Source organism: Talpa europaea (assembly GCF_964194135.1).
Source record: "Talpa europaea genome assembly, chromosome: 11".
NCBI lineage: Eukaryota > Metazoa > Chordata > Mammalia > Eulipotyphla > Talpidae > Talpa > Talpa europaea.
The window spans coordinates 36743715-36770386 of NC_140078.1; the positions used below are offsets into that span (position 1 = coordinate 36743715).

General features: G+C 37.4%; 1 protein-coding gene across 1 annotated transcript in view; it reads left to right on the forward strand.

The window, feature by feature from the left end:
- The window catches only part of KIZ (kizuna centrosomal protein), a gene marked incomplete at its 3' end in the record, with an annotated part of 131924 nt that overhangs the window by 32504 nt on the left and 72748 nt on the right, over positions 1–26672 (forward strand). The window contains exons 5-6 of the mRNA XM_084248451.1: positions 19865–20510; positions 20888–21203. Coding sequence (XP_084104577.1) covers positions 19865–20510; positions 20888–21203 — 962 coding nt within the window. The remainder of the gene's footprint in view (positions 1–19864; positions 20511–20887; positions 21204–26672) is intronic.

Below are 26672 nucleotides of genomic sequence, written 5' to 3' on the forward strand. Positions count from 1 at the left end.
GCTTGTATTCTACTGGAACAAATATTATATTTTGCAAGTGTTGAGCCAATTCAAGTTTAGTATTGCCTTACAGTGAGCAGCAGTTAAGTTTTACAGATTTCTTATACATATTTTTGTTATAAAAGTTTAAATAATTGCTGGTGGGAATGTAAAATGATATAGCCAGTTTGGAAAACAGGTTGACAGTTTCTCAGAATGTTAACTATTCTGACTTAGATGACCCAATATTTCCACCCTAGGTGTATGCTCAAGAGCAGTGAAAACATGTCCACACAAAATCATGTACACAGATGCTATAGGAGCAGTATTCATATTAGCCTGAAAACAAAAACAACTCAAATGTGTATCATCTGATGAGTATACACAAAAGATAGTAAATCCATGCAATGGCATTTTATTCACTCATTAAGGAAATATTTGTATCTCCTACAATATGCATAAACCTTGAATATATGCAAAAGCCTTCAACTTTTCATGATATAAATATTGCTTCAAATAAACTTGTTTGTCTATATAGTTTTTTGTTTTTTTTTTCTTGTTGCACTGACTGACTTAAGCTACTTCATGGAGAATTAGAGACCCAAAGACAATAAGATGTTTAGGATTCTTGATGCCAGATTCTTTTCCAAGAGGTTTCGGCCTGTTTATTCTTCCAATAACAGAGAAATTTTCTGTTCACCCTTCATCAACACTGGGGATTACATGTTTTCATTTTTATTGTTATTTTTATTATTTTTAATGGAAATATATTTGGCATATAACATTGTATAAATTTAAGGTGTACAACGTGTTAATTTGATACCTTACATATTATGATTGCCATTGTAGATTTCCAACCTCTATTGGTTACACAGTTATCATTTCTTGTTAGTAGTTGGTAAAATGGAGTTCTAGTCTCAGCAAATTTGATGATTCTAATTCAGTTTTGTAGTCCATACTCACTCTACTGTGCCTTAGATGTCCAGAACTTATTTATTACTTTTTGCAAGTTTGCATCCTTAAACACTCTCTGTCCTATCCTCCACTTTCCCTGGGAATTATTTTTAAATAAGTTTTTTATTCTAGAGTAATCTTAGATTTTCAAAAAAAAGTTGCTGATATACTACAGAGAATTCTCTTGGATCCCTCACTCAGTTTCCGTCATTTATTATGGTGCCAAGCATGTCAAATCTAAGGAACTAACATAGGTATTTCAATTAACTGAACTCCAGACTTTATTCATATTTCACTAGTGTTTTTCAATAATGCTATTTTTCTGTTCCAGAATCCAATCTGGGATTGAGTGCCACTATTTTAATTCTTTTAAATTTAATGCAATGGATATTATATTATTGTCAATCTTGTCCCCCCCCCCCTTTTTTTAGAAGCCAAGTTTTAAAGGGACTATTTCTAAATATTTAGTTTCGCAGTGGTGAAATTGGGAGTTAATTTCCTTCCCAAGAATCTTACCTTGTCAAAATATTATCCTTGTTTCTTAAAAACTGGAAGCGCTTCTGTGGTTTTCCGGCTAAAAATGTATAACCTGAATGTAATCATGAGGAAACATCAGACAAACATATTGACCCTCTACTAAGTAACCAACCTGTATTCTTTTTAAAAAGTCAAGGTCAAGAATGACAATGGGGCCTCCCCTGTGGCGCAGCGGTTGAGCACTGGGTTGCAAAGCTGCCCGCAGCCTCTGCAGCGCCAGTTAGATCCATGGCTGCTCCCCCGCCACCTGAGGAGGGTCCCACATGGCGCGCAGACCTCTCCTGCTGCCCCCTGCTCCCCTCAGCAGTGTACTTCGGTCCTTCTGCCTGCTCTGCTCCCGGCTCTGGCTCTGGTGAATTCTCTCACCCTCCCGCGCTTCTGACTGCACCCAGTGCTTGTATAAATAAATAAATAAATGTTTTTAAAAAAAAAGAAAAAAGAAAAATCTTAAAAAAAAAAAAATGACAATCACTGAGAAGTTGTTCCCAATTAAAGGAGATTCTAGAAACGTCACTCTAGACTGGATCTTAAATTGGGAAAAAAGGACTTTATTGAGTCAGTTGACAAAATTTAAATGTGAACTGTGGGATTAAAAAATAAAATTGTATTGATGTTATATTTTCTGACTTTAATCATTTTACTCAGTTCATGAAAGAGAATGTCCCTGTGCTTTGGAAATACACACTGAAGTGCTGCAGGGAAAGAAACAGGGTGACTTGATTTCCCCTCAGACAGTTCAGGGAAAAAGAGTGTGCACATAAACCTATGTATATTCATATGTAGAGGGAAATAGTGATAAAGCAAATGGGGCAAGCTATAAAAAATTGGGAAATCTAGCAGAGGGTGTTAGGGGAGTTTCTTAAATGATTCTTGTGATTTTTCTGTAATTTTAAAATGATATCAAAATAGAAAGTTCCCTTCCCCCTCAAGAAAAAAAGTCAGCTAGTCTTATAGCAGAAAAAGCTTCCTACTAGAATCAGTGGATTCTCAAATGCATGCTGCCTATCTTAATCCTTATAGGTGAATGATATACCAGTTCATAGATTTTTATTTTTATGCATAATTGAGGACTACGTTTTCCTAACTCCTGATTTATTACTGGTCACTAAAATGTAATGATCTCAGTGTATTACAGAATTCTGGTTTTTTTTTTTTTTTTTTTAGTTTGGATGCTTTACAAAATTGGCACTTAATATATTGACTTGCTATAACAGAGAATTATAACTTCCTGTTTTTAGGAAGTACCCCCTTGTTACTAGGGTTTAAATTAGTCATTTGTTTGCACTTCCTGAAAGTGAGGAAGCATTTACTATAAGTTAAATCCTGGTTGCTGGTACTTTTGTTGATTGTGCAGGATACCATTTGATGGTGGTTGTTTCTGAGTTCTTTGTCCAGTAGTAATAGGCCTGCCTCTCTCAGTGGGTCAGGTAGATTTGAGAATTACTGGCTAAAAAAAGTAACTCAGTGAAATTTGATCCTTTCCAGATTGTTTTCCTATCTGACACATGCCTATCAACAGAGAGAGAGTTACTCAGGACTGCTGAATACTCTCTATGCTGGGTCAATAATTTGCTCTGGTGTTGGTTCATTAATACTCCTCCCTAAATTGGATTGAAAAATAAAGAATAAAAGACCTCCTAGGCTCGTAAGTCTGATCACTGATTTGCTTCAGGTTTTCACTAAATTACCATTATTATGTTTCTACTCTGAGTCCTCAGTATGTAGCCAACTGAAGCTCTCCATAGTAGCCCATCATTTTGGACCATCTGTTTAAATAATGTCATTTCTTGAGAAAGGGAAAAATGAAAGTAGTTGTTAAATTATACTAGTGGTTGTAGGTGATTTTTACCTATTTCAGAGTTGTTCTTGTTATTATGTAAACTTTTCAATTATAAAAGGAGTGGACACATTGTACAATAGACCCCCTTACCTGTGGTTTAACTACCTGTAGTTTCAGCATTCTGAAAACATTAGATACAGTAATAAAATTTGAGAGATACTGCATTCATTTAGCTATAATTTTTTTTAAATAATAAGTTTTATTTTTATATTCCCCATACAATTGCTACCCCCCAAATCTGACCCCGATCCCTACCCTCCCGCCCCCCACCCGCCAAAAAGTGTCTCTGGTTCACAGCTTTTTGTTGATTTTGATTTTCACTTTCTTATAGTTATTCATTTTCCTGGTCCCTTATTTAAGTTTCCTAGAGTCCTGCTATGAGTGAGACCATCTGGTATTTTTCTTTTTCTTTCTGGCTTATTTCGCTAAAAATGATCCCTTCCAGCGCCATTCATGTTGCTGCAAATTGCATGTGTTTATCTTTTTTGAATGCTGAGTAATATTCCATGGTATATATGTACCACATCTTCTTGATCCAGTCATCTATTTTTGGGATTTGGGCTGTTTCCAAAGCTTAGCTATTGTAAATAGAGCTGCTATAAACATAGGGGTGCAGGTGTTCTTTGGAATTGATGTTTCTGTGTCCTTTGGGTAAATACCTAGGAGTGGAATTGCTGGATCATATGGAAGCTCTATGTTTAGTAGGTCCAGAAATCTCCACACAGCTCTCCATAGTGGTTGGACCAGTTTGCACTCCCACCAACAGTGCAGAAGAGTTCCTTTTTCTCCACACCCTCGCCAACATTTGTTGTTGCTGGTTTTTTTAATATGTGCCATTCTCACTGGTGTAAGATGGTATCTCATGGTAGTTTTGATTTGCATTTCCCTGATTACAAGTGATGCTGAACATTTTTTCATATGCCTGTTGGCCATTTGCATTTCCTCTTTAGAGAAATTTCTTTTTTAGCTCTTCTGCCCATTTTTTTAATTTATTTTTTATTTTTTTATTTTTTTAATTAATAAATTTTATTTTTATATTCCCCATACAATTGCAATCCCCCTATTCTGACCCCAATCCCTCCCCTCTGCCCATTTTTTGACTGGATTATTTTCTTTGTTGTTGAGTCTCATCAGCTCTTTGCAGATTTTTGTGATCAGTCCTTTATCATTAGTGTTGGGTGCAAAAATGTTCTCCCAGTCGGTGGGGTTTCTCTTTGTTTTGGTTATTGTCTCTTTTGCTGTGCAGAAGCTCTTTAATTTGATGTAGTCCCAGCTGTTGATCTTTGCCTTCACTATCACTGCTTTGGGTGATGTGTCTGTAAAGATGTCTTTGAGGTGCATGTCATGTAGAGTTTCGCCTACATTTCCTTCTATGTATTTTATGGTTTCAGGTCTTATGTCTAGTTCTTTAATCCATTTTGAGTTGATTTTTGTGTATGGTGTGAGGTAGTGGTCAAGCTTCATTCTTTTGCATGTAGCGACCCAGTTTTCCCAGCACCATTTATTGAACAAATTTTCTTTGCTCCAATGCATAGTCTTTGCTCCTTTGTCAAAGATTAGTTGACCATAAATCTGTGGGTTTATTTCTGGATTTTCTATTCGATTCCATTGGTCTGTGTGTCTGTTCTTGTTCCAATACCATGCAGTTTTGATGATTATGGCTTTGTAGTATAGTTTGAAGTCTGGGAGTGTGATGCCTCCATTCCCTTCTTTTGTTTTTCAGGAGAGCTTTGGCTCTTTTGGGTTTTTGGTGATTCCATATGAATTTCATCAATAATTGTTCTATTTCTTTGAAGAATGACATTGAAATTTTGATTGGAATAGCATTGAATCTGTATATTGCTTTTGGCAGGATGGCCATTTTAATAATGTTTATTCTTCCAATCCATGAGCAGGGGATGTCTTTCCATTTCTTTGTGTCTTCTTCTATTTCTTTTAACAGTGTTTTATAGTTTTCTTTGTATAGGTCCTTTACCTCTTTTGTTAGATTTATTCCCAAGTATTTGATTTTTTTTGTTTCGATAATAAAAGGGATTTTTTTTTTATTTCTTCTTCTTCAGATTTATTGTTTGTGTATAGGAAGGCTACTGACTTTTGCGTGTTGATTTTGTATCCTGCCACTTTACTGAACTGATTGATGAGTGGAATTAGTTTTTCTGTGGAGTTTTTGGGGTTCTCTATGTATATTATCATATCATCTGCAAATAGTGATAGTTTGACTTCTTCTTTTCCTATTTGGATTCCTTGTATGTCTTTCTCTTGTCTTATTGCTCTGGCTAGGACTTCCAGTATTATATTGAAAAGCAGTGGTGAGAGTGGACATCCTTGTCTTGTTCCAGATCTTAATGGAAATGCTTTCAGCTTTTCACCATTGAGAATGATACTGGCTGTTGGCTTGTCGTATATGGCCTTTATGATGTTGAGGTATGTTCCTTGTATCCCAAGAATTTCAAGGGCTTTTATCATGAATGGGTGTTGCACTTTGTCGAAAGCTTTTTCGGCATCTATTGATATTATCATATGGTTTTTATGTTTCTTTTTGTTGATGTGTTGGATAACGTTGATTGATTTTCGGATGTTGAACCATCCTTGTGTCCCTGGCATGAATCCTACTTGGTCGTGGTGAATTACCTTATGGATACACTGTTGGATTCTGATAGCTAAAATTTTATTGAGGATTTTTGCATCACTGTTCATTAGGGAGATTGGCCTGTAGTTTTCCTTTTTTGTGTTGTCCTTGTTCGGTTTTGGTATTAGTGTAATGTTGGCTTCATAGAACGTGTTTGGTATTGTCCCTTCCTTCTCAATTTTTTGGAAGAGTTTGTGAAGGATAGGCACTAATTCGTCTCTGAATGTTTGGTAGAATTCATTTGTAAATCCATCAGGTCCTGGGCTTTTGTTTTTAGGGAGGTTTTTGATTACCATTTCAATTTTGCTGCTTGTAATTGGTCTTTTTAGGTGTTCTATTTCTTCTTTATCTAGCTTTGAATGATTGTAGAGTTGTAGGAATTGGTCCATCTCCCCTAGATTGTTGAACTTGTTTCCATATAACTGTTCATAGTAGTTACTGATTATTCTTTTGATTTCTGCTGTGTCCGTTGTGATTTCTCCTCTTTCATTTATGATCCTGTTTATTTGTGCTTTCTCCCTTTTTTCCTTTGTGAGCCTGGCTAGGGGTTTGTCTATTTTATTGATTTTTTTCAAAGAACCAGCTCTTGGTTTCATTGATCTTTTGGATTGTTTTTTTAGTTTCAATTTCATTTATTTCTGCTTTGGTTTTTATTATTTCTTTTCTTCTACTGCTTTTGGGATTTTTTTGTTGTTCTTTTTCTAGATCTTTGAGCTTCGAGATCAGGTTGTTTCTTTGAGTTCTTTCTTGTTTTTTGATGTGAGCTTCTATTGCTATATATTTTCCTCTTATTACTGCTTTTGCTGCATCCCATACATTTTGGATATTGGTGTCCTCTTTGTCGTTCAATTCAAAGAATTTTTTAATTTCTTCTTTGACCTCCTCATTAGTCCAGTGGTCTTCCAGTAGTGTGGTTTTTAATCTCCATGAGGTAGGAGAGTAACTTGCCTTCTTTTTATGGTTTATTTCTAGTTTGATGCCTTCATGGTCGGAAAAGATGGTTGGTATGATTTCAATCTTGGTGTATCTGTTGATGTTTGTCTTGTGCCCCAGTATGTGATCGATCCTGGGGAATGATCCGTGTGCGCTTGAGAAAAATGTGTACTCCGTTTTTTGGGGGTTTAGTGTTCTATATATGTCTGTTAAGCCCAAGCACTCTAGATCCTTATTTAGAGCTTTAGTGTCTTTACTTATTTTTTGTCTTGTTGATCTATCCATTGTTGATAGTGGTGTGTTGAAGTCTCTCACTACGTATATGTTTTCTCTGATGTCTGTTTTCAGAGAGGACAACAGTTGCCTGATATATTTTGCTGCTCCTTTGTTTGGTGAGTATATGTTAATGAGTGTTATTTCTTCTTGAACTATTGTCCCCTTAATCATAATGTAGTGACCATTGGGGTCTCTTTTTATTTTTTTCAGTTTGAAATCTGTTTTATCTGATATAAGTATAGCTGTTCCTGCTTTCTTTTTTGGTCCATTTGCTTGTAGGATTGTTTTCCATCCTTTAACTTTGAGCCTATTTTTATCTTTTGTAGCTAAATGTGTTTCCTGGAGACAGCAAAAGGTTGGGTTTTGTTTCTTAATCCAGGCTGCAACTCTGTGTCTTTTTATTGAAGAGTTTAGTCCATTTACATTTAGAGTTAATATTGATATGTTAGCATCTGTATTTGCCATTGTGTTTGTCTTTCCTTTGATTGATTTATTTATTCTTTTAATAACTTTTTTTTTTTTTGGCCTTCTTTAGTTGTTATTCGTCCCTCTGAGGTTCTGGCTTTAGGATTCCTTGTAGTATTTTTTAGAGTGGGGGTTTAGTCGTAATGAAATTCCAGAGTTTCTGTTTGTCTGGGAAGGTCCTTATTCTTTCTTCATAAAGGAAGGAGAGCTTTGCGGGATAGAGTATTCTTGGTTGGCATCTGTTTTCTTGGAGTCTGTTGACTATGTCCCTCCACTCTCTCCTTGCCCGTAGTGTTTCTTCAGAGAAGTCTGATGTCAGTCTGATTGGTTTCCCTTTGAATGTTATCTGTTTCTTCCCTCTTGTTAGTTTCATTATTTTTTCCTTGTCTTGGATTCCTGGGAGCTTTATTATTATGTGTCTTGCTGTATTTTTCCTTTCGTCATGGAAGTTTGGTGTTCTTCTTGCTTCTTGTATATCAATTTTCAGCTCCTTCTTCGTGTTTGGGAAGTTCTCTTCAATTATATCCATGAATATTTTCTCTGTTCCTACATCTCTCTCCTCTCCTTCTGGTATTCCTATAACTCTTATATTTCCTTTCCTCATGGAGTCAGATAGTTCCCGAAGTCTTTCTTCATTCTTTTTCCTTCGTACTTCTCTTTCCTTTTCTATTTTGGTTCTTTTTATTTCTGTGTCTTCAAGAGTACTTATTTGTTCTTCCATTTCATCTATTCTGCTTTCATTGCTTTTCCCAGAATTCTTTAGTTCCTCCATTAATTCTTTGATCTTCTGTGTTTCTTTTGCTTCCCCCTTTAGGGACTCAATTTCATTCTTCTGATCGTTGATTATTTTTCTCATATCATTGTTTTCCTTTATGAGTTCTGTCACTTTTTTAATCATGGCAATTTTAAATTCTCTTTCTGGAAGGCTCAGAAGTTCTTCCAAGTTACTGTTGTTGCAATCGGGGGGGTGGTTTTCTTTTGTGGTGTTCTTTTTTCCTGAGGAGTTGTTAGGATGCGTGTGGTTCTTCTACTCCATATTGTCCGTTTTCTAATTTGTCGTATGCATCGGGACACTGTGTTGCTGGGACTGGCTGGCATCTTGGGTGAACTTCTCCGCTCCCCTCTGGCTCCTCCAGGAGCCAAGCTTCTGAGGGAACTTTCTGCTGGTTTCAGGCAGTCTTTACTGAAGAAATGTCCCTGTTCTAAAATGGCGATGTGGGACGCAGTCCCTGTGCATCCAGTCTCAGGCACACTCTTCTGCGTGCCGGGTCTGCCCCGGCCCTGGGTGCCCGCTCCCCCTGTGGGCTCAGACTGCTGGTCAGAAGGGGCCTGGCGTGGGCTAACTTCCCAGCTGGCCACTGGCTCCTCTGGGAGCCCTCTGCCCTTTTCAAGCAGTCTTTTCTGAAGAAATTTCCCTGTTCTATGGGGTGTTAGTGACTTTTTTTTCTGGTCGCTAGGTGGCGCCAGAGATCTCTCCTATTGTCCTTGGGCTGTTTTTTCCACCCCGTGGGACATGAAACAGAGCGGGAATGGTAGGGTAAACCTCAACAGCTTTGGGGTGCTGTGTCTGCCTTGTGCCCCACCGTCGTGGAGAACCCACGCCCCGAATTTCGTGCCCCGGGTCTCAGTTCCAAAGCCCTCAGGTCCAGCACGTGGGCTGTAGCCCAGTTCAGTGTCCACAGGAATGGCACCTTTTGCACCCCGCTCCCGTGCCTGGGCGCCTGGTTCCTGCTTACTCAGTGAGGGACTTTCACCTCAGTGAGGGCCTCCGCGTGTCTCCGGCAAGCCTAGGTCGCAGGCGCGGGGACCTGGGCAGCCGAGATCCGTGCGCGTTTGCTTTTCAAGCGCGCCGCTTTTCTGCTCAAGCTTACAGGCCAGCCCGGGGCTGTGTGTGGATCTCCGGGGGTCTCTGTTCTCCAATGGCGCCTGGAGCCGTTCGCTCACCGCCGCTCGAATCCTGCAGGGTTCTCCACAGCTCCAGTTCACAGGGTGTGGTGGCTGAAATAGTTCCTTTCCACTCCCAGTCCCGCTTGATGCGTAGTTTGTTCTTGTTGGTCGTTTTAGTTCGTTTTTTTCCTCCTTTCTGTTGGTCAAAGAGTGCCGACTTTGTGGGTGGGGGAGGGTAGCAGGGTTCTGCGCTTTCCTCCCTTCTAGTCCTCTTTTATGGCAACTTTCTTCTTCGGGTAGTTTGCTGGAGTCATCCGTTTATCTTCCGTGTCCCAATTCTCACTGGGACCTGCCGCTTTTCCTTCCTATTAACTTTTTTTTTTTTTAATGTGAGATCTTACTCGCAGCGTCTCTTCGCCGCCATGTTGCTCCGCCCCCACCTGCCCCATACAGCTTTTATTCCAGTGTATTGATACAATTATTCCATTTTATACTTGTAACTATTGATTATCTCTTACTGTGCCTAATTTATAAATGAAATTTTATCAAAGTTATGTATGTGTAAGGAAAAGCAGTGTCTATGCTATCTGTTGTTTTAGGCTTTCACTGGGCTTCTTGGAACATATCTTCCAAGGAGCAGGGAGTGTCAACTTAATCAGAGGCAAAGAAAAGTGAGTTTTTTTTAAAGCATCAAGACCGAGAACTCAAGCCCAAAATGAGTCTGCCAATGCTCTAGATAGCTCTGGGAATGCTATCTGAATTCTGAGCTTCTCAATGAGTCTATTGCAGTTTTCAAGGAGGTTTAAATTAAATATTTCAAGGATTTCTATAAATGAAATCTGGGTAGGAGTCCAGTTACTACAGCTGTTGATTTGAGTTATTTTTTAAATTTCCCTCTAAACACTGCTGCCCAGAAGTTTTGGTATGTTATGTTTTCATTTATCTCAAATTATTTTCTGATTCCCCTTGTGATTTCTTCTTTGATCCATTAGTTACTTAAGCATATGTTTTTTAATTTCCACATATTTGTAAGTTTGCCAAACTTTCTTATTTTCTTGATTTCCAATTTAATTCCAATGTCATCAGACAGCCTACTTTCAATTCCTTTAAATTTATTGGGCTTGACTTACAGCCTAACAGGTGCACCTATCCTGCAAATGTTCCACATACAGTTAGCAGGTGGCATCTATCCTGCCATTGGTGGGTGAGTCTTTTGGATAAATCTGTTAGATCTAGTTAGTTTATATGTCTTCAAGCCCTCTATTTCCTTGATTTTTTGTCTCATTCTATTAGCTGTTGAATGTGGAGTATTGAAGTTTCTCCAATTTTACTAATTTTCTATTTCTCCTTTCACTTCTGTCAGTTTTTGCTTCATGTGTTTTAGGGCTTTGTTTGATATATCTATATGTGTGTTCGTTTATGTTTGTATATATATACATATATGTCTGCTACTTTGCGATGTTGTTATAATTCATACTGTGTATTTATATCTTATATGATGCTCTTAAACATAGTTTTATAATAATTGAAAATGCATACATTGTGCAAAAATGAAAAATGATGTAAAAATATATAAAATTAAAAAATAAAATTTTAAAAATCATATAGGAGAAAACAGAGTTACAAACAAAAATTTATGGTGGCTTTTATATATACCAGTGTAATAGTAAGTGTAATTACTCTTACTATTTATTTCTTAATTTGAACTTCTTTTTTTATCCTGTTAATATGTAAAGGTTTTACTATTTTTTTTAATTTTTTATTTTTTACATCACTGTTCATTTTTAAACAATATTTGCTTCCCCCCACTCCCTCAGGTATAGTCCCCATAGAATTTCCTTCATCAATACACCCATGCACCATCACCACAGTCCCCTGTGCTCCTCCCTCCTTTCTTAATGTAGTATCCTTTCATTTCAGTTTGGAGGATTCTGTATAATATTTCCAGTATGTAAGGTATGGTAGTAATAAATCTTCTGATTTTGTTTAGTGATGAATGTTTTAATTTCTCCCTCATTTTTGAAGAAAAGTTTTGGTGGATATAGGATTCTTTATTGGCAGTCTTTTTCCTTTAAGTACTACATTACCTAATTGCCTGCTGGTCTCCATAGTTCCTGGAGAGAAATCACCTGATAATCCTAACAATCCTTTCTTTATGAGGACTCTCTTCTCTGTTTTTGCTTCCAAGATTGCCTATTTTTCTTTGGCTTCCAGTAGCATGATTATGATGTGTCTAGGTAAGGATCTCTATGTTTATCATACTTGGACTTTATTGAGCTTCTTAAAATGTGGATTAATGTATTTTTTCCTACACAAATTTTTTCCTACACAATTTTTTCCTACAAAAATTTAAGCATGACTTCTTCAAAATTATTTCTGTATCTTTCTCTTTCTTTGCTCCATCTGGGATTCTCATTATGTGTCTGGTGGCATTCTTGTTAGTGTCCCACAGATCACTGGGGCTTTGTTCACTTTTCTTCATGTTTTTTTTTTCCTTAGCCTGTATAATCTCAATTGACTTATAGTCAAGTTTGTTTATTCTTTCTTCTGCCTGTTCATGTCTGCTGTTGAATCCCCTTACTGGATTTTTCATTCTAGTGATTGTATTTTTCAATTGCAGAATTTCTGCTTGGTTCTTTTTTAAAAAATAATTTCTGTCTATTGATAATCACAATTTGGGCATTGTTCTCATACTTTCCTTTAGTTTTAGGCATGATAATTTTTTTTAGTTCTTTGAACCCATTTAAATTAGTTAATTAAAGCCTATACCTAGTAAATACAGTATCTTTTTTTGAGTTTTATTTTATTTTTTTAAAATACATTTTATTTTTATATTCCCCATATAATTACAATCCCCTTATTTTGACTCCAATCCCTCCCCTCCCCGCCCCCCACTCCCCATAGAGTGTCTCTGGTTCATAGTTTTTGTTGATTTTGAATATCACTTTCTTATAGTTATTCATTTTCCTGGTCCCTTATTTAAGTTTTCTAGATTCCTGCTATGAGTGAGACCATCCGGTATTTTTCTTTTTCTTTCCGGCTTATTTCGCTGAGCATGATCCCTTCCAGCGCCATCCATGTTGCTGCAAATTGCATGTGTTTATCTTTTTTGAATGCTGAGTAATATTCCATAGTGTATATGTACCACATCTTCTTGATGCAGTCATCTATTTTTGGGCATTTGGGTTGTTTCCAAAGCTTAGCTATTGTAAACAGTGCTGCTATAAACATAGGGGTGCAGGTGCTCTTTGGAGTTGATGTTTCTGTGTCCTTTGGGTAAATACCTAGGAGTGGAATTGCTGGATCATCTGGAAGCTCTATCTTTAGTAGGTCCAGAAATCTCCACACAGCTCTCCATAGTGGTTGGACCAGTTTGCACTCCCACCAACAGTGCAGGAGAGTTCCTTTTTCTCCACAACCTCGCCAACATTTGTTGTTGCTAGTTTTTTTAATATGTGCCATTCTCACTGGTGTTAGATGGTATCTCATGGTAGTTTAGATTTGCATTTCCCTGATTACGAGTGATGGTGAACATTTTTTCATATGCCTGTTGGCCATTTGCATTTCCTCTTCAGAGAAGTTTCTTTTTAGCTCTTCTGCCCATTTTTTCACTGGATTATTTTCTTTGTTGTTGTTGAGTCTCATCAGCTCTTTGCAGATTTTTGTGATCAGTCCTTTATCATTAGTGTTGGGTGCAAAAATGTTCTCCCAGTCGGTGGGGTTTCTCTTTGTTTTGGTTATTGTCTCTTTTGCTGTGCAGAAGCTCTTTAATTTGATGTAGTCCCAGCTGTTGATCTTTGCCTTCACTATCACTGCTTTGGGTGATGTGTCTGTAAAGATGTCTTTGAGGTGCATGTCATGTAGAGTTTCGCCTACATTTCCTTCTATGTATTTTATGGTTTCAGGTCTTATGTCTAGTTCTTTAATCCATTTTGAGTTGATTTTTGTGTATGGTGTGAGGTAGTGGTCAAGCTTCATTCTTTTGCATGTAGCAACCCAGTTTTCCCAGCACCATTTATTGAACAAACTTTCTTTGCTCTTTTGTCAAAGATTAGTTGACCATAAATCTGTGGGTTTATTTCTGGATTTCCTATTCGATTCCATTGGTCTGTGTGTCTGTTCTTGTTCCAATACCATGCAGTTTTGATGATTATGGCTTTGTAGTATAGCCTGAAATCTGGGAGTGTGATGCCTCCATTCCCTTCTTTTTTTTTTCAGGAGAGCTTTGGCTATTCGGGGTTTTTGGTGATTCCATATGAATTTCATCAATAATTGTTCTATTTCTTTGAAGAATGACATTGAAATTTTTATTGGAATAGCATTGAATCGGTATATTGCTTTTGGTAGGATGGCCATTTTAATAATGTTTATTCTTCCAATCCATGAGCAGGGGATGTCTTTCCATTTCTTTGTATCTTCTTCTATTTCTTTTAACAGTGTTTTATAGTTTTCTTTGTAAAGGTCCTTTACCTCATTTGTTAGATTTATTCCCAAGTATTTGATTTTTTTTGTTTCGATAATAAAGGGGATGTTTTTTTTCATTTCGTCTTCTTCAGATTTATTGTTAGTGTATAGGAAGGCTTCTGACTTTTGCATGTTGATTTTGTATCCTGCCACTTTACTGAACTGATTGATGAGTGGAATTAGTTTTTCTGTGGAGTTTTTGGGGTTCTCTATGTATATTATCATATCATCTGCAAATAGTGATAGTTTGACTTCTTCTTTTCCTATTTGGATTCCTTGTATGTCTTTCTCTTGTCTTATTGCTCTGGCTAGGACTTCCAGTATTATATTGAAAAGCAGTGGTGAGAGTGGACATCCTTGTCTTGTTCCAGATCTTAATGGAAATGCTTTCAGCTTTTCACCTTTGAGAATGATACTGGCTGTTGGCTTGTCGTATATGGCCTTTATGATGTTGAGTTATGTTCCTTGTATCCCAAGAATTTCAAGGGCTTTTATCATGAATGGGTGTTGCACTTTGTTGAAAGCTTTTTTGGCATCTATTGATATTATCATATGGTTTTTATGTTTCTTTTTGTTGATGTGTTGGATAACGTTGATTGATTTTCGGATGTTGAACCATCCTTGTGTCCCTGGCATGAATCCTACTTGGTCGTGGTGAATTACCTTATGGATACACTGTTGGATTCTGATAGCTAAAATTTTATTGAGGATTTTTGCATCAGTGTTCATTAGGGAGATTGGCCTATAGTTTTCTTTTTTGTGTTGTCCTTGTTCGGTTTTGGTATTAGTGTAATGTTGGCTTCATAGAACGTGTTATGTATTATACCTTCCTTCTCAATTTTTTGGAAGAGTTTGTGAAGGATAGGCACCAATTCGTCTCTGAATGTTTGGTAGAATTCATTTGTAAATCCTTCAGGTCCTGGGCTTTTGTTTTTGGGGAGGTTTTTGATTACCATTTCAATTTCGCTGCTTGTAATTGGTCTGTTTAGGTGTTCTATTTCTTCTTTATCTAGCTTTGGGTGATTGTAGAGTTGTAGGAATTTGTGCATCTCCTCTAGATTGTTGAACTTGTTTCCATACAATTGTTCATAGTAGTTATTAATTATTCTTTTGATTTCTGCTGTGTCCGTTGTGATTTCTCCTCTTTCATTTATTATCCTATTTATTTGTGCTTTCTCCCTTTTTGCCCTTGAGAGCCTGGCTAGGGGTTTATCTATTTTATTTAATTTTTCGAAGAACCAGCTCTTGGTTTCATTGATCTTTTGGATTGTTTTTTTAGATTCAATTTCATTTATTTCTGCTTTGGTTTTTATTATTTCTTTTCTTCTACTGGTTTTGGGGTTTTTTGTTGTTCTTTTTCTAGATCTTTGAGCTTCGAGATTAGGTTGTTTCTTTGAGTTCTTTCTTGTTTTTTGATGTGAGCATCTATTGCTATATATTTTCCTCTTATTACTGCTTTTGCTGCATCCCATACATTTAGGAAATTGGTGTCCTCCTTGTCATTCAATTCAAAGAATTTTTTAATTTCTTCTTTTATCTCCTCGTTAGTCCAGTGGACTTCCAGTAGTGTGGGTTTCAGTCTCCACAAGGTAGGAGAGTAACTTGCCTTCTTTTTATGGTTTATTTCTAGTTTGATGCCTTCATGGTCCGAAAAGATGGTTGGTATGATTTCTATCTTGGTGTATCTGCTGATGTTTGTCATGTGCCCCAGTATATGATCAATCCTAGAGAATGATGCATGTGCACTTGAGAAAAATGTATACTCAGAATTTTTTGGGGTTTAGTGTTCTATATATGTCTGTTAAGCCCAAGCACTCTAGATCCTTATTTAGAGCTTTAGTGTCTTTACTTATTTTTTGTCTTGTTGATCTATCAATTGTTGATAGTGGTGTATTGAAGTCTCCCACTACGTATGTGTTTTCTCTGATGTCTGTTTTCAGAGATGCCAATAGTTGTCTGATATATTTTGGTGCTCCTTCGTTTGGTGAATATATGTTAATGAGTGTTATTTCTTCTTGAAGTATTGTCCCCTTGATCATAATGTAATGACCACTGGGGTCTCTTTTTATCTTTTTAAGTTTGAAATCTGTTTTATCTGATATGAGTATAGCTGTTCCTGCCTTCTTTTTTGGTCCATTTGCTTGTAGAATTGTTTTCCATCCTTTAACTTTGAGTCTATTTTTATCTTTTGCAGCTAAATATGTTTCCTGGAGACAGCAAAAGGTTGGGTTTTGTTTCTTAATCCAGCCTGCAACTCTGTGTCTTTTTATTGAAGAGTTTAGTCCATTTACATTTAGAGTTAGTATTGATATGTTAGCATCTGTATTTGCCATTGTGTTTGTCTTTCCTTTGATTTTATTTATTTTTTCTTTTAGTAACTTTCTTTGGCCTTCTTTTGTTGTTATTCGTCCCTCTGAGGTTCTGGCTTTAGGACTCCTTGTATTTTTTGGAGTGGGGGTTTAGTCGTAATAAAATTCCAGAGTTTCTGTTTGTCTGGGAAGGCCCTTATTCTTTCTTCAAAGAGGAAGGAGAGCTTTGCGGGATAGAGTATTCTTGGTTGACATCTGTTTTCTTGGAGTCTGTTGACTATGTCCCTCCACTCTCTCCTTGCCCGTAGTGTTTCTTCAGAGAAGTCTGATGTCAGTCTGATTGGTTTCCCTTTGAATGTTATCTGTTTCTTCCCTCTTGTTAGTTTCATTATTTTTTCCTTGTCTTGGATTCTTGGGAGCTTTACTATTATGTGTCTTGCTGTATTTTTCCTTTCGTCATGGAAGTTTGGTGTTCTTCTTGCTTCTTGTATATCAATTTTCAGCTCCTTCTTCGCGTTTAGGAAGTTCTCTTCAATTATATCCATGAATGTTTTCTCTGTTCCTACATTTCTCTCCTCTCCTTCTCGGATTCCTATAACTCTTATATTTCCTTTCCTCATGGAGTCAGATAGTTCCCGAAGTCTTTATTTGGTCTTTTTCCTTCGTACTTCTCCTTCCTTTTCTGTTTTAGTTCTTTTTATTTCTGTGTCTTCAGGAGTACTTATTCGTTCTTCCATTTCATCTATTCTGCTTTCATTGCTTTTCCCAGAGTTCTTTAGCTTCTCCATTAATTCTTTGATCTCCTGCATTTCTTTTACTTCCCTCTTTAGGGACTCAATTTCATTCTTCTGGTCATTAATTATTTTCCCCTTATCATTGTTTTCCTTTATGACTTCTGTCAGTTTTTTAATCACAGCAATTTTAAATTCTCTCTCTGGAAGGCTCAGAAGTTCTTCCAAGTTACTGTCGTTGCAATCTGGTAGATGGTTTTCTTTTTGCGGTGTGCTTTTTTGCTGAGGAGTTGCTGGGTTGCATGTGGTTTTTTTACTCCCTACTGCCTGTTTTCTAATTTGCCGTATTCCTTGTGACACTGTGTTGCTGGTACTGGCCGGCATCTTCGGCGACCTTCCCAGCTCACCACTGGCTCCTCTGGGGAACTTCTGCTGGGTTCTCAAGTCTCCAGGAAAGAAAGGTCCCTGGTGCAAAATGGTGATGCCGGAATGTGCTCCCCTGCACGCCCGGTCTGCCCCAGTAGTGGGTGCTGCTCCCCTCTGCGCTGGGACTGCAGGCTAGAAGGCGCCCGGCATGGGCAAGCCTCCCAGCTAACCTCTGTCTCCTCGGTGAGCCTTCTGCTGGGTTCACACAGTCTCCAGCAAGAAAGGACCTTGCTGCAAAATGCCGGTGCTGGGGACGCGCTCCCCTGCACGCCCGGTCTGCCCCAGCGGTGGGTGCTGCTCCCCTCTGGGCTGGAACTGCAGGCTAGAAGGCGCCCGGCATGGGCAAGCCCCCCAGCTTACCTCTGTCTCCTCGGTGAGCCTTCTGCTGTGTTCACACAGTCTCCAGCAAAGAAAGGTCCCTGGTGCAAAATGGCGATGCGGGAACGCGCTCCCCTGCAGCCTGGTCTGCCCCAGCGGTGGCTGGTCAGCTACTTTAATGATCAAGAAGTAATTAGATTGATCTCTCTTTATACCTGAAACCACTAATTCTCACAATCTTTTTACCAAGGGGCTTTGGATGTATGTTAAGCACACCTTCAACACTCATCCAAATAGTTTATAACTCCACATTTGCCTTCTCTTTCTGCTTGCAAATAGCCTGAAGGTTAAACAAACCTGAAGTAAAAGTTTTGGCTCTTCTCAGAACTTTTGCTGAGTATGCACACAATCCTGGGCATATACTTGGTCATCTAGATCTCCAGGAAAAGGTTTTGAAAGCAATAGATTTTGAAAGCATCCTGTGGAAATCTCATTCCCTAGCTTTTATTTTTAAATTTTGTTGTTTGTTTGTTTTTGGCTAATCTATTGTTTGCCCAGCAGTTACCTACTGACTTATGTAGCCAGAAACAGTTGTCTCTAATTATTTTCAACAAATGTCCTCAGAAGAAAAGATCCAAGTCAGATCAAATAAAGACAGTCTTATGAGTGTGGTCTTCTAGGGAAATACCAAGCAGGCCAAAAAAATGGTCATTCTCTGGGAATGGGGCTTTGAAAGAATTTCATCCCCTTTTTTACTCCTTTCTGACTGTTAGTCTGCTGCTTTACAGGTTGTGATTATAACATGTTGGTTTTCAAGTTTACTACAGACTCGAGGAGAGGACAAATGGGAATAGAACAAGTTAAAACACAAAAAGTGCACTGTTCACACAGAGATTCAGTTATTTTTCTTGAACAAATGCTTCCCAAATTGTCACAAGACATTGATTAATTTCCAAAGTTCAGAAAAAAATTCTTCTAAAGATGGTTTCTAGTGTTAATTGTTTTTTTTTTATAGAGCAGAGAGTTTGAGAGGTCCTTATTCCACCATTTTCTCAGGCATCATTGATCATTTATTTTTACCTTCAAAGCTGTCTTTTATTTTCAAAAAAATATCTTAATGTATTTTAAGGTAAACTAGATCTGGATTGTTTCAATCATATGTATGGCATTTTCACTCTTAAAATTTAGATATCAGTTTTTCCATCTTCAAAGGATGGATGAAAGAACTTCTTCCCACATCTACTATATAGGACTTACAAACTAAATGCTGATGTATATGGACATGCTTTGGTACCTTTGGAAGAAAAACACTTATCTTCCTCAAGACTTCATATTGTTAATTCTGGTTCTGCTTCCCACTGTATGCCCTTGATCAAGCCTATAAACCAATTGCTTCTGTTTCCCTTTTCCCCTTTCCTTTTATCCCTCACTTTTCTCTACATAGACATGCTGATAAATTTAAATAGTTTTAAATGTCTTTAAAATTACTTGAATATGTTGAATATGAAGTATATTTTTATGCAATCCTAAATGTAATTATTGGAATTTTTTTATATTATACATAATACTAAAAATAAGTTTTGAAACTTCTAGTTGTCCCTTGTATGAATCTCAATCTCTCTCTTTTTTTGAGTACCTTCCTAGCTCCATCAAATACAAAATTCTCTATTGTAAGTTGTTAGAACTCACTAATCTGAAGTAGAACGCCCGGAAAATGTGCTGTTTTCAAAGCCTGCTATGAACATCTCATTCACTACTTTTTCCTTTTAATTGTGCTATAATATATGTAACATAAAATCTACCATTTCGACCATGTTTCAGTGTGCAACTAGTAGAATTAGGTGACTTCATTCATATAGTTGTGCAATGTATGCTTTTCTTTTTGAAAAACATAGACTCCACAATTCTTTGACAATATTTGCTTCATAAACAACATTGTTATTAAAACTAAATAAGGCTGTACTTTTTTTTTTTTGCTTGTTTTGTAGAAGCCTTGAGTTTAATAAAACATGGTAGGCACTGATTTGAATGGTCATGCTTCTTTTACCTCATTGCATTTCTGACGAACAGCTGACGAACCTAATTGTACATACACACATCTCTTTTGGTACTGCAGGTTGCAATGCAGGCAGAAATTAACTCTGGGACAGCCATGTCAAGAGGACTGTATCAACCAGCCACAATCTTTATGGGCCGCCAAATGTCAGCAGTCTCAAGCATTGGAGATTTCAGTACAGAGCGGAAATCTCCCCAACCCACGAAGAACTTTTCAATTCCTGACCCACATTCACACCAACAGACAGCCCAGAGCAGTAATGTGACAGACAGCTATGTAGTACAAACTAATAGTGACACACCGTTCTTAAATAAGTCTGACAAAATAGATGGAAAGACAACTCTTCAGATTGGTGAGAAAATGCCAGTCACAGTCACTGTATTGTCTGAGGAGGAACAAACTCACTGCTTGGAGATAGGAAGTAGAACGCATCATGGCAGGAGTAATTTATCTGAAGTTAAAAAGTCTGCTGAACTCCATTCCCCGTTACTGGAAAGATTAAGTCCAGAGAACAGAACCACTGATTTAAAGCATGACAGTTCCAGCAGATCAGAGGGATCAGAGGGAGAAATACTGACACAGGAACATATAGAAGTCAAGGAAGAAAGAGCCAGACCGCCAGTCTCTCCCGTATCAGTCACAGACTACTGTACATCTGAAAAGAAGTGTTCTCAAGAGAAGCATTCTACTTGGGAAGGTTTCTCAGGTATGGTGAGAGGCTGAGATTGTTTGCTGATTTTTGTTAGTATTTGGTTTTTCTGGGTGGTTGTGGTCTTATGTAAGAATAAATATACTCTCTCATTTTCTCTTTCTCAAAACAAAGTAGTGACTTTACCAATAAATTCTATTTAATAGGATTTTAAATATATACATGCAGATATTTTTGCAAGTGAATTCTCTGATTTTTAAACCTTGTGTTGCATTTATTAAATATTTTAATGCTTTTTTTAAACTCTGTAATGACTTCAGATTGTTTCTCCATTGTTTAGCTGGTGAGTTAGTTTCTGCTCTGTGAAGTGGAACATCGTAACTCGCCCCTCCTAAAGTTAGTGATCAGTAATTTATTCATATCCCATTTTACAGATCATGCTCTTCAAGGGGACCTAGAGTCACAGAAGCCCTTCAGAAAAATGCAGGAAGAGCAGGAGGAGGAAAGTTTGTGCAGCAGTAGTGACCTCACAGTTTCTGTAAGTGAAGATGATCTGATTTTCAAGAGTCCAGAACCACAGCCAAATCCGGGTGACAAGATGGAGGGAGAAGATGGAATGGAGGCCTTAAAATTAATCCACTCTGAGCAGGAAAAAGATGCCTTATCCACTGAAAAACATAATTGTATTTTGCAAACTCTAAGCTCTCCTGATTCAAAAAAGGAATCCTCCACTAACTCACCAACAAGACAGTAAGCCATTCAATATTTTTACTATTCTGTTTTTAGTTATAGACATTTTTTGAGACCATTCTATTGGGAATGTATTATTGAATACTCAGCCATGAATTTGTAAGTTTCTTAAGTCTCATAGTCTTTCAGATAAGGTTCAGTTTTGTTTTTTGGGTTTTTTTTTTTTGTTTGTTTGTTTTTTTACAAAATAGCTTTTAAAGTCTTGATATAATTGAATCATGTTAAATAACAGTTTAAAACTTTGTCCAGACATTCTCTGGTTAATTCATAGGTCAAACCCCATCACCCTCCTACCCTCCATATTTTAATAAAATAAATGATTTTGACGTCTTGGTAACACAGAAGGTGACGAACAGTTAAACTTAGTAGGGATTCAATTTGAGAAACTACAAACTTTGCATCTAATTAATTTGTTTACTTTTTACATGCCTACAACAGTTTTATTTTTGTTATATGCTGAAATATGAGTTAATAAGTTATTCTATGTGTTAAGTCAGTTTTCCTTTTCTAAATATAAATATGAGGGCATTGGAATATTACATGTTAAATAGGAACATCAATGTTATATATTTTGAGTACTTATAATATCCAACTTATAAAACTTACTTTTTTTTTTACTGTTGGTTGAAATACTAGGTAGGAATTGTATAGAAAACATGGAAACTATTGAAAACCAATTCTGCAAAGAAAAACAACAGAATGGCATCAGTTCTCTTTTAGGGATAGGGAGAACCTAAGTAAACAAACTAAGGTCACCTTTTAAAAATGAGGATACCGAGGCCAGGATCATAGGAGTGACACATAGGCCATTGGGGCAAGCCCTCCATACAGCCTGCCTCCCAGAATTTTCTGTTAAACTCTGATACTGTAAGTCTTTCCAGCAATCCTGGAGACAGTGAGAAGCCAGTGGGCATTCTTGTATATGCAAGTATATATTCTCTTAGAGTGCCATTATACCTTTTAACATATTGCCTCTTACTGTTCATTGTCCACTTATGGTGAAAAGTTTAATAATCTAAATGATTGCAAACTGATGTTCAAGAAGTATTTATTAAAATCACATCCAAGTACAAAGTACTTGCACTGTGAACAGAGGAACTAATAGACTTATAGGAAATTTGATTTATTGCAGAAACAAGCCAAATTCATTCTTCTAGTAATAACACTTCTCTCTCATCAAAGGAACACAGTTTTTACATACTACATCATCACAAACTTTATTACCAGAAATAGAATGTGTGTATTTGGGTTTTGTATTTTTTTATAGCAAATAATTGGACAAGTTAAGTACTCTAGTAGACTAAGAGGCTCCAATGTACTTTAACCAGGACTTAGCCTTTTTCTGAGATGAAAGAAGTTGAATAGCTATGTATTATTAGGAATGTTCTGTCTCCCATCCTTCTATGCAGTCACTTTTTCCTAACTTTAAAGCCAAACTTCTGGTAATCTAAGGATATGGTTTTCTAAAATTTTACTGGGAAATATGTAGAATCATTATATGTTTATCTTCACAGAATACCCACAGAATGAAAGGTTAATCAGCAATAATTCTTTTCTGTGTCTGTTAACAAATCTGAGCCTATTGATTTTCTTTATTTTATTATTCTTTTTAAAATAGCTTTCACTTTTATTTTTTATTCAATTTATTTTTTTACATCGTTCATTTTTGTACAGTATTTGATTTCTGCCCTCAGCTGTAGCCCCTGTAGTTCTTCCACCACCACAGCACCTGTTATCCATCACTGCATCCCCTATGCTCTTCCCTCCCCTCTTTTGACCTCCCTCCCTCTCCCTCCCCTGCTGGATGCCTCAGATCTATGGTCAGCTTGCAAGTTTTACCTTTTTCCTGACCCTTTGTTCAGTTTCTCTATATTCCACATATAAGTGAAACCATCCAATATTTATTTGTTTCCTTCTGACTTATTTCACTTAGCATAATCCCTTCTAGCCATACGTGTTGCTGCAAATAGCGTGAGTTTATCTTCTTTGATAGCTGAGTAGTGTTCCACTATTTATATGTGCCACATCTTCTTTTGTTTTTATAAAGATTTAATTATTCATGCATACAAGAACTGGGGTACTGGTCAGAGGTGGGTGGGGAAGGACTCACCAGAGAGAGAGTGGGGAACAGAACAGGCAGATCGACTGAAATACACTGCTGAGGGGAGCAGCGGACGAGTCAGGAGAGGTCTGCTGTGCCATTTAGGTACCTCCCTGGCTGCGGATCGAACCTGTGCTGCATTGGCTGCGGACAGCTTCATAGGCTACGTCTTGACCCCTTGTGCCACCAGGGAGGACCCTCAAAGATATTTCTGACCTTTATGTCATGGAGTGTTTTGCCTATTTTTTCCCCTATATATTTTATTGTTTCTGATCTTAACATTCAAGTCTTTATCCATTTTGAGTCGGTGTCTGTGTATGGTGTGAGAGAGTAGTCTAGTTTCATTCATTTGCATGTGGCAGTCCAGTTTTCTCAACACCATTTATTGAAGAGGCTTTCCTTGTTGCAGGGTGAATCTATTGATTTTCTATGGTTAAAAAGTGCTCCCTAAAAATAGGTTAAAGGTAGTTTTGGGTGATTGTGACATTCCACTGCCTCTGAAGCCCTACTTTACCTTATTTATATTCTTTTTTTTTTAATAGAGGCATGTTTTATTTATTTATTTGTTTGTTTGTTTGTTTTTTTGTTTATACATGCACTGGGTACAGTCAGAAGCGTGGGAGGGTGAGAGAATTCACCAGAGCCAGAGCGGGGAGCAGAGCAGGCAGAAGGACCCAAGTACACTGCTGAGGGGAGCAGCGGGCAGCAGGAGAGGTCTGTGCGCCATGTGGGACCCTCCTCTGGTGGCCGGGGAGCAGCCGGGGATCGAACCGGCGCTGCAGAGGCCGCGGGTAGCTTCGCAACCCAGCGCTCAACTGCTGCGCCACCGGGGAGGCCCTTATTTATATTCTTTAGCATGAGCTCGTCTCTGCTCTGAGGGTGAAATTTTAATCTGAGGCTATAGTATCATGTTTTTGGAGCTAACACTATGACCTCAAAATTTCATTATCTAAGTTTAGAGTCTTCCAGGGACCTGGAGAAGAGTCAGTTGAATGAATTTAGTTAACAAAGATGAAGAGGTGGGACAGAGGAAGACACAGAATGATATTGACAGGAAACTGGAACTTCTGATTTGATGAGAATGATGATGATAGCTATTATGTTTTTGCATGTCAGTGTGCCAGCTGAGTTGCTGTGCTTAACACAAAACTTGGTCTTAAGCTTCAAGCAGTGAAGGTGCATAATTTCTATATGAGGAGAAAAGTGAAGTGGAGGATGTTGTTTGGGTATTGTTTTGTGAGATATATATCATGAACCATACAACCCACCCATTTAAAATGTACAATTCAGGGAGTTTTGGTGTATTGTTAGTTGTTTTTAAAATGTTAAAATAGAGCCTCCCTGGTGGCACAAGGGGCTAAGATGCAACTTATGAAGCTATCCACAGCCACTGCAGCACGAGTTCAATCCTGGCCCAGGAGCTACCCACACGGCACAGAGGACCTCTCCTGACTCACCTGCTGCTCCCCTTGGCAGTGTACTTTGGTCGATCTGCCTGTTCTGTTCCCCACCCTGTCTCTGGTGAATCCTGTCACCCCCCACGCCTCTGGCCTGCACCCCAGCTCTTGTATGCCTAAATAAATAAATCTTTAAAAAAATAAATAAAATGTTAAAATATATACTAAACATTTGCCATCTTTAAATGTACAATTTAGTGATTTTAATTACATTTGTGATATTATGCAACCATTACCACTATTTCCAAAAGTTTTCCATCAACCCATATATACCTTCATAGCCATTAAGTGGTAACTGCACTCTTCCCATTCCCCAGGCCCTAGTAGCTTCTACTTCACTTTGTGACTCTATAAATTTGTCTATTTTAGTGACATTTTTACAATATTTGTCCTTTAGTGTTTAGCATGTTTTCAAGGTTTGACTATATTATACATTATAAGAACTTTCCTCCTTTTTAAAATTTTGAATATTACCATTCATATTTATAATCAAACAAAAACAAACAAGGCAATATCACCTTGATTAGTATATCAATATTATTTTTATAAATAAATATTCATGTTTTCTCCTCAATGGAACCAGACAGTTTCAAACATAGCTAAGTAGTTTCTGGGGAAGGACTTTGTAGGACCACTCAATGTTCACAGTGCCACTGTCACTCATGACTAAACATTTTTAGAGTAGTTTTGGGTTCACTACAAAAGTGAAGGTAGATTTGGAGAGTTCCCATATACCCCCTGACCACTCACATACATAGGCTCCCCCATTATTAATATCCTGAACCAAAGTGGTATGTTTTTTACAATTCATGGACCACCGTGCATCATAATCATCCAAAGTGCATAGTTCACCTTACAGTTCACTCTTGGTATTGTACTCTAAAGGTTTGAACAGTGTGTAATAAATGATATGTATGTACTTTTGTGGTTTTGTAGAGTATTTGCACTGTCTTAAAAATTTTAAGTGTGCCACCTGATCATGTTCTCTCCCCACCCCCTGGTAACCACTGATAAATTTACTGTCTCCATAGTTTGCCTTTTTACAATGTCTTATACTTGGAATAATACAGTATGCAGACTTTTGATAGTGGCTACTTTCACTTAGTAATATATATTTAGTTCTATGTGACTTGACTGCTCATTTATTTTTAATGCTGTTGTCTGGATGTACCACAGTTTATTCATTCACTTATGTAGGACATCTTGGTTGCTTGTACATTTTAGCTATTATGAATTAAGTTGCTATAGTCATCCATGTACAGGTTTTTGTGTAGCTGAATATTTTCAACTCACTTCAGGAAATACTAAGTAAGGTGTGCAAATGGTGGGTGACATGCACATACATTTAGTTTTGTAAGAAACTTTCAAACTGTCTTCCAAAGTTACTGTGCCATTTTGCATTCCCATGGGCAATGGATGAGAGTTCTCATTGCTCGATATCTTCACCAGTATTTGGTGTTACCAACGTGTTCTGGATTTTGGCCACTCTAATAGGTGGGCTGTGGCATCTTATTGTTGTTTTCATATGCATTTCCTTGATAACATATGGTGTGGAACATCTTTTCATATTTTATTTGCCATCTATCTTCTTTGGTCAAGTGTCAAAATCTTTGGTTTATTAATCTGGTTCTTAATTTTCTTATTTGTTGAGGCTTGAGTTCACTGTACGTAGTTTGTACATAAGAACACAAGTTTTTAATTTTAATGAAGTCTTGCTTATCAGTTATTTATATCATGGATCACACCTGTGCGATTGTATCTAAAAAGTTGGCCATTCCCAAGATCACCTGTGTTTTCTCTTGTATTATCATCTCGGAATCTTATAATTTTGTGTTTTACATCTGTTTATAATCTATGTTGAGTTAATTTTAGTGAATGACATAAGATCTGTTCCTTGATTCCTTTTCTTTT